We start from the raw sequence: 13,280 nt of genomic DNA on the forward strand, positions 1-13,280 counted from the left end.
GGGTTTTATTCTATTCTGCTGGAACCCTCAACCTAGTCCTCCTACCTGAGGCCTGATTTCTTCCCAGTGTGCTGTTGTCACCTGCCCTCTCTTGCCCCAACTGTTCTGCATGTTCTGCTGCTGCAAATATAAAATACTTTGTTCACGTTCTCTGTTTTCTGCTCTTCCCCCATCCTTCCTGTGATGGATGCCTGAAGTGAGGTAAGTGTCTCTCTGCTGGTGAATTCTTCAGACTGGTGAAGGGGCAGTGGCATCGGAGGGGAGGAGAGAGCTTGGGTCAAGGCTGAGGTGGGGGTGAGGGGTGCCCAGTGGCTGAGGAAATTCCCAGGAGAATAAAAACCTTGGGTGAAGATTCTGGATGTGGGGCTTCCTGTGATCCAGGATATAATGTCACTGGTGGGTACCCTGCAGCTGGGATAGCATGCAGCAGGCCTGGGTGTGACTTTGTACCCTCTCTGAGTGCAAGTTTTCTCTTACCCACTTTGAAAGCTTGTCTATCTCTGGGGAGGGGGTCCACACTGTCTCTTGCCAGAGCTTATTCTCTGCAAAGCCACGTTTGAAAGGTAGGGGTCATTTCACCCTTTCCCAGTGGCCAAACACTGAGAAAGGAACAAAGATGTGTCTTTGGATTCCTTCTTAGGTCTTTGATCACCCTGATTCTGAACATTTTCTACAATCCAGATTTATTTAGGCTGCTGAGGACACAGCCTATATTCAGTCCTGGGATGGGACTTCAGGGACAGGGCTGTGGATTCAGTGACAGCAGGGGTAGGAATCAGCAGCACTGATGGAAGGGACACTTGGCACAGAGGTTCTCAATGAGAATCAAATCCATTATGTTTCAATAATCATTTGAATTTCCAAGTTTTGCTCAGGTTCCTATTAAAGATAATGCCAGTGATTGATGGTCACACGATGTGCCCATAAGCTCACCAAGTGGTGGAGAAACAAGATGGCGGTGGAGCATTTGCCATGGGTCCATCACAGTGTGTGAACCACGGGCAGTAATGGTTAAAGTGATGGCCATGCTTCTTAAAGTCACTTATCTGAAGTGTAGCAAAAATTAGGCTTTTGGAGAGACAAAGAGAAACCACTCTGAATAGTCTGAGTGGAAATTGCACATTCCATGTGCTGAAGCTCACTCATTTCACCCCAGAACTGCTGACTAAGAGCCTGACCCTTCTCTTTCTGAACTATTATAAGGAGCCAGAGCTTTGCCCTCCCAGCGCACAGCGTTAGAAGAAGGTGGCATGCCCACAGTGGCCCTCCTGAGGGGCCTGCTTGAAGGTTGCACAGTCCCTTTAACTAGGGTGGGGCAGCCCTCTCACCTTCACCACCCCCAAGGGACCATTGCCACAGAGCTGGGATTTATTAAGCTCTAGTAGAATATATTTAGTCGGCAAGACTAATATTTTTGATAAGAAGAGAAAACAGTGTATTTATGTCTTAGAAACTTTTATATGGTAGTGTTAATATTTAAAAAAAAAATCTATCCAGGCATGATGGTGCACACCTGTAATCCCAGCAATTTGGGAATTTGAGGCAGGAGGATGGTAAGTTGGAGGCCAGCTTCAGGGAGCTTAGCAAGGCCCTCAGCAAATGAGCGAGACCCTGTCTCAAAATAAAACATAGAAAAAGGGCTGGAGATGTAGTCCAGTGGCAAAATGCACCTGGGCAATTCTCAGTATTAAATAAATAAAAATAAATAACATTAAAATTTTAAATGTCCACATACATTGGCTTCATTTATTTGTGCAACACAGCTTGTATTTCTGGCATTACTACCCAGGTTGCTAAAATGGGCAACTTTTAAGTTTTTCAAAGGATTTGCACATCTGTGTTCTCATTTTGTTGGGTAATAACTGTGAACCTAGGTAAGGTGGATCTCAGCATCCTCATTTATGGATGAGAAGGTGCCCTACACAGTCTCCTATGACATTCCATCAAAGGCAGAACCAGGATGGGAAGTGGGGCCTCAGTCCCCAGATCAAGGTAGTTGATGGTGACATTCTCTGAATTTGAGGAGTTAAATTACAAAGATGAACTTTAAAAAATTTTATTTGTAGTTGTAGATGGACAGCATGCATTTCTTTTATTTGTGTATTTTTTTTATGTGGTGCTGAGGATAGAACCCAGTGCCTCCCACGTGCAAGGCAAGCGCTTTGCCACTGAGCTACAGCCCCAACCCGCAAAGTGTTAAGCCCCAAAGTCCCAGAACTTTTAAGGGACCTAATGTGAGCAGAGAATTCTGGGTAATGATGATGCACATCAACTGGCACTTGCCCTGGCCTGGACAGAAGTCCAGTTTTGCAACCTCCACCTTACCACCTGTCTCTCCCTTTTCTCATCCTCAGAGAAAATCCAAGATTACTGCTTCCCGCAAGCTCATGCTGAAGGTGAGGCTGGGTGTGGCCTGGGGGATGCCCAGAGGGGGGCAGAGAGCCTAGTGCAGACTCTGAAGTCATGCGGAGGGCCAAGAGAGGGGGAAAGGAAGGAGACCAGAGCAAGATGATGAGAGGCACAGGAAACCTGTCCACGGCTGGAGCCAGTGCCAGGCTCAGGTGGTCAGCAGGTGGGAACCTAGAACTACAGATCTGGTACCCACCTGGGTCCTGAGAGGAGGCCAGGACCAGCCTCAGTGGGGGTGGGGCAGAGAGACTTGCTTTATTTTGGTATGTGTTTGTATTTTTGGAGCTCTGTGGGCCAAAACAGGCAAAAAGTGATAAGAAGACTGATGGCAAAGCAAGCTCTGGGGCACGGATGCCAGGTGTGATTGCTTGGTGTGTCCTAGATGTGGCCTGCTTGCTAGCCACCGCACACACAGCCACACTGAACTGTGTTCTCAGAGCTGGCCCAGCCCAGAGCCAACTTCCTCTCACTCCCTGATGCTCAGTGGGAAATACAAGGGCCTGGCCCTAGACTCACAGGGTTTGTCCTGTCCAGAGCCTGATGCTGGCCAAGGCCAAGGAATGCTGGGAGCAGGAGCACGAGGAGCGAGAGGCTGAGAAGGTGCGCTACCTGGCCGAGCGCATCCCCACGCTGCAGACCCGAGGCCTGTCCCTCAGCGCCCTGCAGGTGAGTCAGGCAGGCTGAAGCTGGGGTGGGTGGCCCACACAGGTGGGATATGGTGGGAGGAGCTTGAACAAACAAGGGCTCACAGCTCTGTACCTTGCAAGGCACTCTGTCCTTATGTGGTCTTATTTAATCTTCCCACTGCCCAGGGAGTGGCCATGTTCGATCTCATTAAAAATTTTATTTATTTATTTTACCAGGGATTGAATCCAGGGGCGCTTAACACTGAGCCACATCCCCAGCCCTTTTTATGTTTTATTTAGAGACAAGGTCTTGCTAAGTTGCTTAGGGCCTCACTAAGTTGCTGAGACTGGCTTTGAACTCACGATCCTCCTGCCTCAGCCTTCTGACCTGCTGGGATTACAGGTGTGCACCATCACATCTGGCCAGATCCCATCTTAGAGGAGAGAGAAGTGAGCCCCAAAGGGAGAAGAGGCTTTCTGGGGCCAGGGCTGAGTCCTGCCTTCACATCAGCCAGTGGAATGGCCTGGAGCAGGGAGGCGGGCAGGACTTGAGAAGGTCCATTCTTCCAAAGACTTGTCCTTCCTCCCCCTAGCAATAGGTCTCTAAATTTTTGTTTTTAAAGGTTCAATTCCTTCTTTCTTTCTATACTGGGAATTGAATCCAGATTCTTGTGCATACTAGGCAAGTGCTCTACCACTGAGCTCTATCCCCAGCCCTTTTTATTTTATTTTGAGACAATAAGTTGCTGAGGCTAGCCTCAAACTTGTGATCCTCCTTCCTCAGCCTCTCAAGTAGCTGGAATCCCATGCGCCAATACGCCCACCTTTTAATGTTTCCAAAACAATGGTAATGGTTTAAATGCCAGTGATGGCAGAGAACAGACACTGGAAGGAAATACACCAGCAGGTTACGAATGATTATCTCCAGGTCGTGGCAATCACTGGTTATTTTCGTTTTATCATTTTTGTTTCACACCTAGTTTTCAGAATTTTTACAATTAACAGATTACTCGTATCGCAAGGAAACTATTTGAAAAGAAAACAAGTACACACAGAAAGGATCAAAGGGTTTACACGTTGAGTTGTCGTGCTTAGCGTTAGCCTTAGAGCAAAGGAGATCCCAGGCCTTGCAAAGGGGCTGGGGAGAGGCCAAGGGTGCTGGGCAGGGAAGCCGAAAAGGGAGGCTGGAGACTGTCCCTCCTCACGCCTGCCCCGTCAACCGGCCTCCCTCAGGACCTGTGCCGGGAGCTGCACGCCAAGGTGGAGGTGGTGGACGAGGAGCGATATGACATCGAGGCCAAGTGCCTCCACAACACCAGGGAGGTGAGTCCGAGGGATGGGGAGAGTGCGGCTGGGGGGCTGCGGTGGGGAGAACTGAGCTGTCTGGCTGAGGAGGGGTGGGCAGCCGTGTGGTCCCCTTCCTCCTGCGGGGCCGGGGAGGTGGCCACTCAGCAGCAAGCTTTGGGACCCCCTCCTAGCCTTGGAGAGCTGGAGATGGGCAGGGAGGATAATCACACAAAAAGCACCCACTTCCTCCCACCTGCAGATGGGCTTTTCAGAAGCCGCCCCTTTTCTCACCCACACGGGTAATCAGATACCTCGTAATGACATCTTACCTCTGTGAAGGGCTTTCATGTACTTTAGGTCCTTTGATCCTCCCTGTGTGCCTGGGGGTGAAGTGGGGGCTATTATTTACACCTTACAGATGAAGACACTGAGGTTCAGAGAGGCTGAGAACTGGGCCTTGGTCACACAGTGGTGGACCTGGAACCTACGCTGGGTTCTGACTCCCACTCTGGTGCTCAGTGCTCCTCCCTCGCAGAGTGTGGGACCATCCAGACCTGCTCCAGGGAGTGGAAAGAGTGTGTGTGTCGGGGACAGGACTCCTGTGGCGGGTGGGCTGCTTTTTCACATTGGCCCCAGCAGCGGGGCAGGGAGTGTGGGAACTCAGACCGCATCCTTCTTCCCACTTCTGCCCACCATAGTGATAATCTGCTCCCAAGAATTCCCTCCAGAGACCACACCCTGGGAATTCCTCCCAGGGTGTAGGACTGGCAGGGAGGTGGGGTTCTACCTCTGGACCAAGGGGCCGGGCTGCCATGAAGGGACCCGTTAGCAGGCAGGAGGCTTCAGGAACAGGAGGACGCTGCTCCATACTCCAGACAGGGCTTCCACACCAGGAGCTCTGGCTTGGCAGACTGCCCAAGGCTACAGGGACGGGGTGGTCGGGATCTCTGTGCAACTGTTCATCCATGTATCAACGTGCATGTTGGTGATCTGCAAAGGGATGGGTGGTCTGAGTGTTCCAGAGGGTCTGGCCTTGAGCCTGGGGAATTTGGGCTGTGGCTCTGGCTGGAACCCTAGCAGTCTGGGGTCCTTTGGAAGGGAACCCCTGGCCAGCTACCCCTCCGGTAAGCCTGGCCCCTCCTCACCTGCAGATTAAGGACTTGAAGTTGAAGGTGCTGGACCTCCGTGGAAAGTTCAAGCGCCCGCCTCTGCGACGGGTCCGCGTCTCCGCTGATGCTATGCTCCGGGCTCTGCTGGGCTCGAAGCACAAGGTGTCCATGGACCTGAGGGCCAACCTCAAGTCTGTGAAGAAGGAAGACACAGAGAAGGTGAGGGCCCCTCTCCTCAGAACTGTCCACCTCCTGCCCTACTAGCCTTCATCTTTTGGGCCGGAAGCTCCTGTGGGAAGCCAGTCAGAACATTCTAGAACACACTAGGAGACCATTAACCAAAGAAAGAGGACTGACTTCCACCTCTCAGGCTGCTTCTAATCTGAGAAGGAGACTGGGACACAAAGAAAAGCAGGTTGAGGAACAAATTGCCCTGGGAATAAAGACAATGTGGGGACACTTGTGGTGGGGAGACCACTGCCCCTGTCACCCCAGGCAATGGAGACAGCATCATGGCTATAGCATGAGCATAAGAATTAGAGAACTGGGTTCAGCCACTCAGCAACAAGTCACTCAAAGTTGGCTGATCTCACAGTGTATGTACCCAGAACCAACGAGTCCTGTAAGGACCACAGTCTCTGGCCCTGGAAGCTTCATACAGAGGAGAGATGGGCCGGGGAGTATGCCGATGGAATGGAAAATGAGTTGAGTTCATCAGAGCAGGCTTCTTGGAGGAGGTGGCCTTAGCTGGAGGGCACCAGGCAGAGGGTGGTGTAGGAGTCAGAGCTGAGGTTGGCGTGTGGTGCATTAGGGTGGAAAACAGCCCTGTCACTCTGTCACACCATCACCCAGAATGCCCCATCCACACAACCTCCTTCTTGTGGCACTCTGCTTGACCCTCGTCCCCACGTCTGGCTGAATCTTTGCACCTTGTCCACTGGGCAGGGGTGTTGGGATTTCCTGTCATTTTGAGGAGGCTGATTTTCTGCCGTCCAATTTCTCTGGAGCTCGGGTGACTCTGGCTGCCCCTCTAGCCTGATGTGTGTGTGTGTGGTCTGCCCACAGGAACGGCCTGTGGAGGTGGGCGACTGGAGGAAGAACGTGGAGGCCATGTCTGGCATGGAAGGCCGGAAGAAGATGTTTGATGCTGCCAAGTCTCCAACCTCCCAGTAGAGGTAGCTAGAGACGGGCTCCCTTCTTCTCTGGACTCTCGGAGTCTCAGGGGAGCAGGAGACTCCAGGTTTGGGGCTGGGAGGTGGAGTGGAGTATGTGCAGGAAGAAGAGCACTGCGGGGCTCAGCCCTTGCGGCTCAGACCTGCTTCTGCTTTGGGCCTTTTTGTTCCCCGCTGTATACAACTGGGGGTTGTGTCAGCTCAGTGGCCTTGGGCTCAGCATCATCCATATCACAACTGATTTAGGCCCCACCCCAGACCCACTGGACTGGAGAGAGTGGGGCTGGGCCTGCCCTCTGCATGATTCTGAGGCTCACAAGAATCTGAGAACACTGAGTTAGAAGATCCTAGAGGCCCTCCCCCAGCTCCGACTTTCTGAGACTCTAAGGTCTCATAAATGCCTCCTGAGGACGTCCCTACCCCATGTACCCTGTACAGTACCCAGTACTCAGTCCCTGCTCCGAGGGAGGTGCCATTTGGAGAAGTTAAGACCTCCCATTCTACAAAGAGCTGGAAACCCTGGGCAAAGCAGTCACTTTAGGCCACATGAAGCCCCGTGCGGGATAGCTGAGCGCGTGCGCAGTAGGGCAGGCGGCTGCAGACAGCGCAGGCAGGCCCTCTGGACAGAGGAGTCTTCTGATGAATAACAGGAGAGTGTGTGAATGAAGGGGACGGGCATGTTGGAAGATCTGGGGGTGCAACAAAAGTAGAGAGGTGGGAATTAACGAGTCACAGAGGAGGATGGCAAGACCAGACAAGATCCAGGGAGCCGCCTAGAAAGAGAGAAAGGATTTGGGTCCTGGACTGAGAAGCTGAGGCTTCACAGGAGACACTAAGGATGGTGATTCAGTTCAGGATGCACTAGAGAGAAGCCTGGGGGTTGCCTGTGCTGCCGGTAAATCAGGGATTCTTAAAGAGCACATGTCACTGTAACTAATGGCTTCTGTCTCTGTCCCCACAGGCGGGCTTGCTATGCTGCACTCTGTGCTCCTGCTTCAGGCTCCTTCCTTCAAGCACACTCACCTGTCTCTGCCCCACCTCTGTCTGGAGCATCTCACCTGACCCCTCCTGCATGCTCTTCCCTCCAGCCTGCATGCTCTCCCCGGAACCAGGAAGCAACACACACAGTACGAGAGGAGAGAGAGGAAAGAGAAAGCCAGCTGAAGACCTCCCCGCAGTGAGGCCAGCATGTGGTGCAGCGAGCTGAGGACTGCAGGGAGAGCACCTTCCTGCATCTCTGTGCAGCTCCCCTCCATTGCTGCTGTGACATGTAGTGTCCACGGGCATCGTGGCCTCTCCATTAAAAATCCATTTTCCTGGTCATTTCTGTAGCTCTGACCACTATCAGGTGCTTAGAAGAAAGGGAAGATGTGGAGTTTGTGAATAGAGGGCTGAATTGGGCTTCAGGAACCATCCACAGTCAGGAGCTCAGAATCAAAACTGGTGCCTGCCTGTTAAGGTCATCCTGGGTCGCCTTCTGTCTAGTCCTGGTGACATTACACTCTCTAACTTGCATGCTCCACCCACCAAAACCCTGACCTCTGAGAACAGACTTGGCCCTACCTGAGACTCCAGTCACCAAGTAGGGCATATCCATTCAGTTTCCTGCCCTGCCTGATTTCACATCCCCACCCCATCTGCAAACCTGGGTGGGTCACTGTGGTGCCAGATTTGCCCTCTAGTCCCGCTAGCAGAATGCCTTGCAGTTCCAAGATCAGCCACTAGGTGGCTGCTTCCCTGCTCTCCCTGGGACACTCCTTGTCCTCCACTCTCAGGATTTCCCCTCACACTCCTGCACCCATCATACCCCCTCAGGACTGATTCTTTCACCAAAGTGGAGGCAGCTGGTGGTCTGTCCTCTGAGTCAGGTTTTTTCTTCTAACATCTGGATGCAAAGCCTCTGAGGGGTGTGGGGACTGGGGCAGCCCCCTCATCCCCAAATACTGAGGAAAGTGGCTCCTAAGGAGCCGAGACCAAAGTTCTGGGCTAGAGTGCAGCTTGACTTTTCAGGGCTGTGTCGTGGTGATGCCTGGCTAAGCCTACACGGAATGGCTGGTCCCAGACCTGGGGCCCTTTGGCATTTGGACTGCCCCAGCACTGGCCCTGGAAGAAGCTGAGTTGTGTGGATGGCCCTCCTTTCACCTGCCCCTGCTGCTGCCCTGTTGTACCCTCTGATCCCAGCATATCAACTGCCATAAATGCTAGAGGCTGGTGCAAAGTGCAGGGCCAGCCACCCTGGGCCCCTCTCTGGCATCCCGGCCTGCTGAGCCTGCCCTCCCCCTCCAAGGGAGCCACAGTGGGGACCAACAACTTGGGATGCAAAGGGGAGACAGCACTGAGTGGGGGGGGGGGTCTCTTGAAACAAACAGGTCAGCGGGCAGAGAGGCAGATGTGTGTGGAGAACACACCTTCCACCACACACACAGCCCTTAGGCACAGACACACCCAGTCACACACAGCCGCTGAAGAACCTGACGGGGCTGGTCCGCAGCACAGAGCATGGGATTAGGATTCGTGCCTGGGCAGCCACAGAAACCCACCCTTCCCTGCCTCACGGGGCTGCTCTCAGCTGGCCTCACTCCAAAGCATGTCTCTGTGCTTTGTCTCTTCCCAGCCCTTCCGTAGAGCCTGACCCACCCACCCCCAATCTAGAGCAGAATCTCAGTCTTCCAGTCGACTATTAACCTGGGGCCCCAGCTGATTGGGGTCTCCACCCTGACCTGTAGAGGAAGAAGAACTGCCCAGGGCCTGACTCAAAGCAAACACGGGGCCAGGTGTGGTGGCACATGTCTGCAATCCCAGAGATCTGGGGCTGAGGCAGGAGGATCGTAAGTTAGAGACCAGACTGGGCAACTTAAGGAGATCCTGCCTCAAAATAAAAAATAAAAAGGGCTGGGGATGTAGCTCAGTGTTGGGGGATCCCTGGGTTCAATCCCCAGTACCAAAAAGAGAAAGAAGAAAGAAAGAAAGAAAGAACTAAAAAAAAGTAAATACTGGGGAGCAGAGGAACTGGGAGGGGGGCATAGGGCCCCTAATACCAAGCCTATGGCCTTTTGGGAAAGGGACTGGGGGCCAACCTAGAGGACTCTTGAAAATCATTAGGTCCTTCCTTCTGCTTCCAGATGGGACTAGACCTAATCCATCTCCTTGAGGGTAGATAAGCACAAAGGTGGGCATCAACACTTGCTTTTTGCAAGAGAAGATGAAGAGCTTGAGCAGACCTGGGAAGGGAGGGAGTCTGCCACGGCTCTCCGGGGAGGCCTCTGTTCAGGGCTCCATAGCTATAAGCATGAACAGGGCCTAGTGTGGAGGCATGGTCACTGGAGAGCCCTGATCCCAATCCAGGTCCTCTCTGCAGGGAGAACCCTCACGTGGCTGCCTGGCCACAGGGGAGCAGGGCAGGGGGCGGGGCCTCCTGCTGATTGGCAGCTCAGACAGCACATTCCTACAACCAGGCACTGCCATCAGGATCCTTCACAAAAGGCCCATGCGCAAACACTTTTACCGTGCCCTTTCTATAGAGGGGGACACTGAGGCACAGGGAGGCTAATGACTCCTGTGGTCACACAGCAAGAAGTGGGGCTGGGATTTAAGCCAAGAAGTCTGTCGGCGTCTATACTCTTATTCCCTACTTAATTAATAATACTATTTCAAATAAGAATAAAGATACTAGGCTGAATGCCTTATTGGAATAGTAACATTATATTCTCATGAAGCCTAAGAAGTGGGTATCATTATCTCACATTTCCAGGAGAAAAAAATGGAGTCTTGGAGGGTTTACAAATCTTCCTCTAAGTCATAGGGTTTAATGATTGCAGACTGCAGATTGGAACCCAGGTCCCAACAGAGCCAAAATAGCTACTGTCCAGGAGGGACACCTGGGGACAGGGGCCCTGCATATGTACTGGGGGAGTTCCCACATCCCCACCAAGGAGGAAGTATTCAAGTGAGATGAAGGGACACCCAGGTGGGCAAAGTTGAGGTCTCCCCCAACAGCAGGGCACGGCTGGGAGTGGAGGCCTTGGTGGATGTCTCTTAAGAACTGACAAAAGACAGCTGGGTGGGCACCCTTCACAGCTGGAGATTGGCCTGATGCTCCTCCTTCCCTGTTAGGAATGACCAGGGCAAGATGCCACCTGCTGTTGCCCCACCTGTCCTGGAGTGTCAGGAGGCCAGGGCTGACCCCCTTCCTCTAGAGTGCTTCACCCCCATAGAACCCAGAGTCTGAGCCCAGCTGTGTGTCTGGAGCCCACTTAATGGCAGGGGAGCTCAGGGTAGGGCCCGGGTGCTCAGGGTTGCTGGGGCTAAAGTGCCCTGTTGAAGGAGGGAGGCAGGTTAAACATTAGCCACAATGGCCCCCCACGAAGTGAGTCACACTCCCCACTAGGCTCTGGGCTGGGCAGCCAGGGGGGCCGTTTCGTTCCAGGTGGGTGACCAAGCTGCTGAAGCCTGGGACAGGTTGCTGGGACCAGTGCAGATGGCAGCTTCCTCTCCTGACCCCATAGGACTCTCTCTTTTCTCAAAGTTCCCCAGAGCTTGCCAGCATTGTGGGTAGACAGAGTCTCTCCTTCCAGAACACACTTGTAAGCTGGCCTGTGGGTCTCCCAAGGCCAAGGCTAAGCAGGGTGGGTCTTTATATCCCTGTGGCACTGGCACAAAGCCTGCAGTTGTCTGGAGCCTGGAGAGGGAAAGTGACTCGCTCAAGGTCAATAGATCTAACCAGGGCTAGGACCAGGGTCCCTAGAACTCCCAGTGTACTCCCAGTCCATCCCAGAAAACTGGATGTGGGCAAACTTTAGACTCCCAGATAGAGACCAAGGCCTGGGGACCTGAGCAGGCTCCCCAACTCTGGTCCCACTCAGCACCCTGTCTGGCTCCAGTGCCAACAAGCGCTCATGCTTACTGGCCGGCCCAGGCTGGGGAGCCTGGTCCTCTGCTGAGGCTTTGGGATTCAGGAGAGGAATGGCCTCCCCTGGGTGCCCTGGCAGGCGTTCCAACCTGGAGCCTCTGGGGAAGGAGAATGTGATTGTCTATGCCTGCTTAGTGACGGGGTAAGCTGGTGTGTGTGGGCACGTGTAAGGAGCTGGCTAGCTGGTGTGTCAGGGGACAGACACCTGTGTGGCTTGACACTAGTGCTTCCCGGAAGCCTTCCTTCTATCTGGCTCTTTGTGGGCCAAGTCTCAGTTGCTTTGCCCTACAATGAGCAAAGGAGGGGCACAGATGCTATGAGGTTTTCATAAAGCTAAATTTTTCTGTACAAAGGGCCCAGCTTTGTTCTAAAGCATGCATGCTTCCATTTTATTATTTAATATTAAAATAGACTTTACTTATGGAGTGAGAGGATAGGAGGTGGTGACTTGTTTCCTCATTTATTTACAAAGCAAAATGGTAAAAGGGATACCATTTCAATATTCATATTTTAAATGATATTATAGGTTTGTAAACACTAAAACCCAGGGACACCTGTCCTGGATCTTTGCAGGGTGTGGGTCTTATGCTACATTTTTTCTTCTCCTCTTCCCTTAAGAGTCCCACAGGCATGGCAGCTGCTGGTGGCAGGGGGTGGTAGACTGGGAACAGAGCTGAAATGTCAAGCCATGACCTCCAAGTCAGCTGTCCAAGGCTGGGGATCCCCCAGATTTCCACTCTAGCCTTCTGGAAAAGAAGCTGCCCTATGAATCTTTCATTTGGGGGGATCCCAAGCCTGAACTTGGAAGTTCTGGGGCCCCCCCTCAGAACCTCAGGGGAGGGGGAAATGAAGTGATCCCTCCCCCAGCCCTGGCTGAGAAATGGTGAAAAGCTCTGGCCCCTGACCCGGGAATACCCAGCTATGCTAAGCGCGGAATTGGTGGACTCTCCCTGGAGGAAGTGAGTGACACGTGCTTACGTTTTAAACGTTTGCAGTTATTTAAAGAATTATAAGATGAGCACCCAGATAGCAACCGCCCACTTTGAGAACCAGGATATTGCAAATGCTTTTGAAGCCCTGTGTGCCCCTCCCCAGTCTCGATGGCTGCCTGTCTATGAAGGTAAATGTGGGTCTCAATTTCATGTTTAGAGGAACCCTCCTGATCCATGGTTTTGCTTTCTGTGGTTCCAACTACCTATGTCAACATGGGTCCAAAAATGTTAAATGGAAAGTCCCAGAAATGGACAACTCATAAACTTTAAATTGCGCACTCTTCTAAGTGGTGTGATGAAGTCTTGCTCCATCCTGCCCTGGACGTGAACCATCCCGCTGTCCAGCATGTCCATTCTGTGTAAGCTTCCTGCCCGCCACACACTCGGCCATTGCCATGATAGGATCCATTGTGCCACATCATAGTGCTTGAGTTCAAGTAGCCCTTGTTTTACTTAATAATGGCCCCAGGAGAGAAGTGATGCTGACATTTTTTATCACAGTATATTGTTATAATCATTCTATTTTATAGTTAGTGGTTTTGTTTTGTTTTTTAGCCCTGGGGGATTGAACCCAGGATCTTGAACATGTTCTAAGCACTTGTTTCTACCACTGAGCTATACCGCCAGTTCCTTTATTATCAATTACTGCTTATCTCTTTATTGTGCTTTATAAATTAAACTTTATCATAGGCATATATAGATGTGTGTGCATACACATACACATAGTGTACATAGGGTTTGGTGCTATCTGTGGTTTTAGGCATTCCCTGGGGAAT

The 13,280-nt window shown here is 52.2% G+C and overlaps 1 protein-coding gene across 1 annotated transcript; it reads left to right on the forward strand.

The window, feature by feature from the left end:
* The first annotated feature begins 2,258 nt into the window (after positions 1 to 2,258).
* Positions 2,259 to 7,843, forward strand: Tnni1 (troponin I1, slow skeletal type). Its single transcript, XM_027945692.2, has 6 exons — positions 2,259 to 2,396; positions 2,944 to 3,075; positions 4,269 to 4,358; positions 5,474 to 5,650; positions 6,497 to 6,606; positions 7,565 to 7,843. Exons 1-5 carry the CDS (start codon positions 2,259 to 2,261, stop codon positions 6,602 to 6,604), a joined length of 645 nt encoding a protein of 214 aa, XP_027801493.2. The 3' UTR covers positions 6,605 to 6,606; positions 7,565 to 7,843.
* The last annotated feature ends 5,437 nt before the right edge of the window (positions 7,844 to 13,280 follow it).

The sequence above is a fragment of the Marmota flaviventris genome, chromosome 12, assembly GCF_047511675.1.
Source record: "Marmota flaviventris isolate mMarFla1 chromosome 12, mMarFla1.hap1, whole genome shotgun sequence".
NCBI lineage: Eukaryota > Metazoa > Chordata > Mammalia > Rodentia > Sciuridae > Marmota > Marmota flaviventris.

Excerpts from the sequence above, each read along its gene's own strand:
- Tnni1 (XM_027945692.2), top strand. The coding sequence starts at position 2,259 with ATGATGCACATCAACTGGCACTTGCCCTGGCCTGGACAGAAGTCCAGT. Across the intron at positions 2,397-2,943 it reads CCCGCAAGCTCATGCTGAAG|AGCCTGATGCTGGCCAAGGC; the intron begins GTGAGGCTGGGT and ends TGTCCTGTCCAG. Across the intron at positions 4,359-5,473 it reads GCCTCCACAACACCAGGGAG|ATTAAGGACTTGAAGTTGAA; the intron begins GTGAGTCCGAGG and ends CCTCACCTGCAG.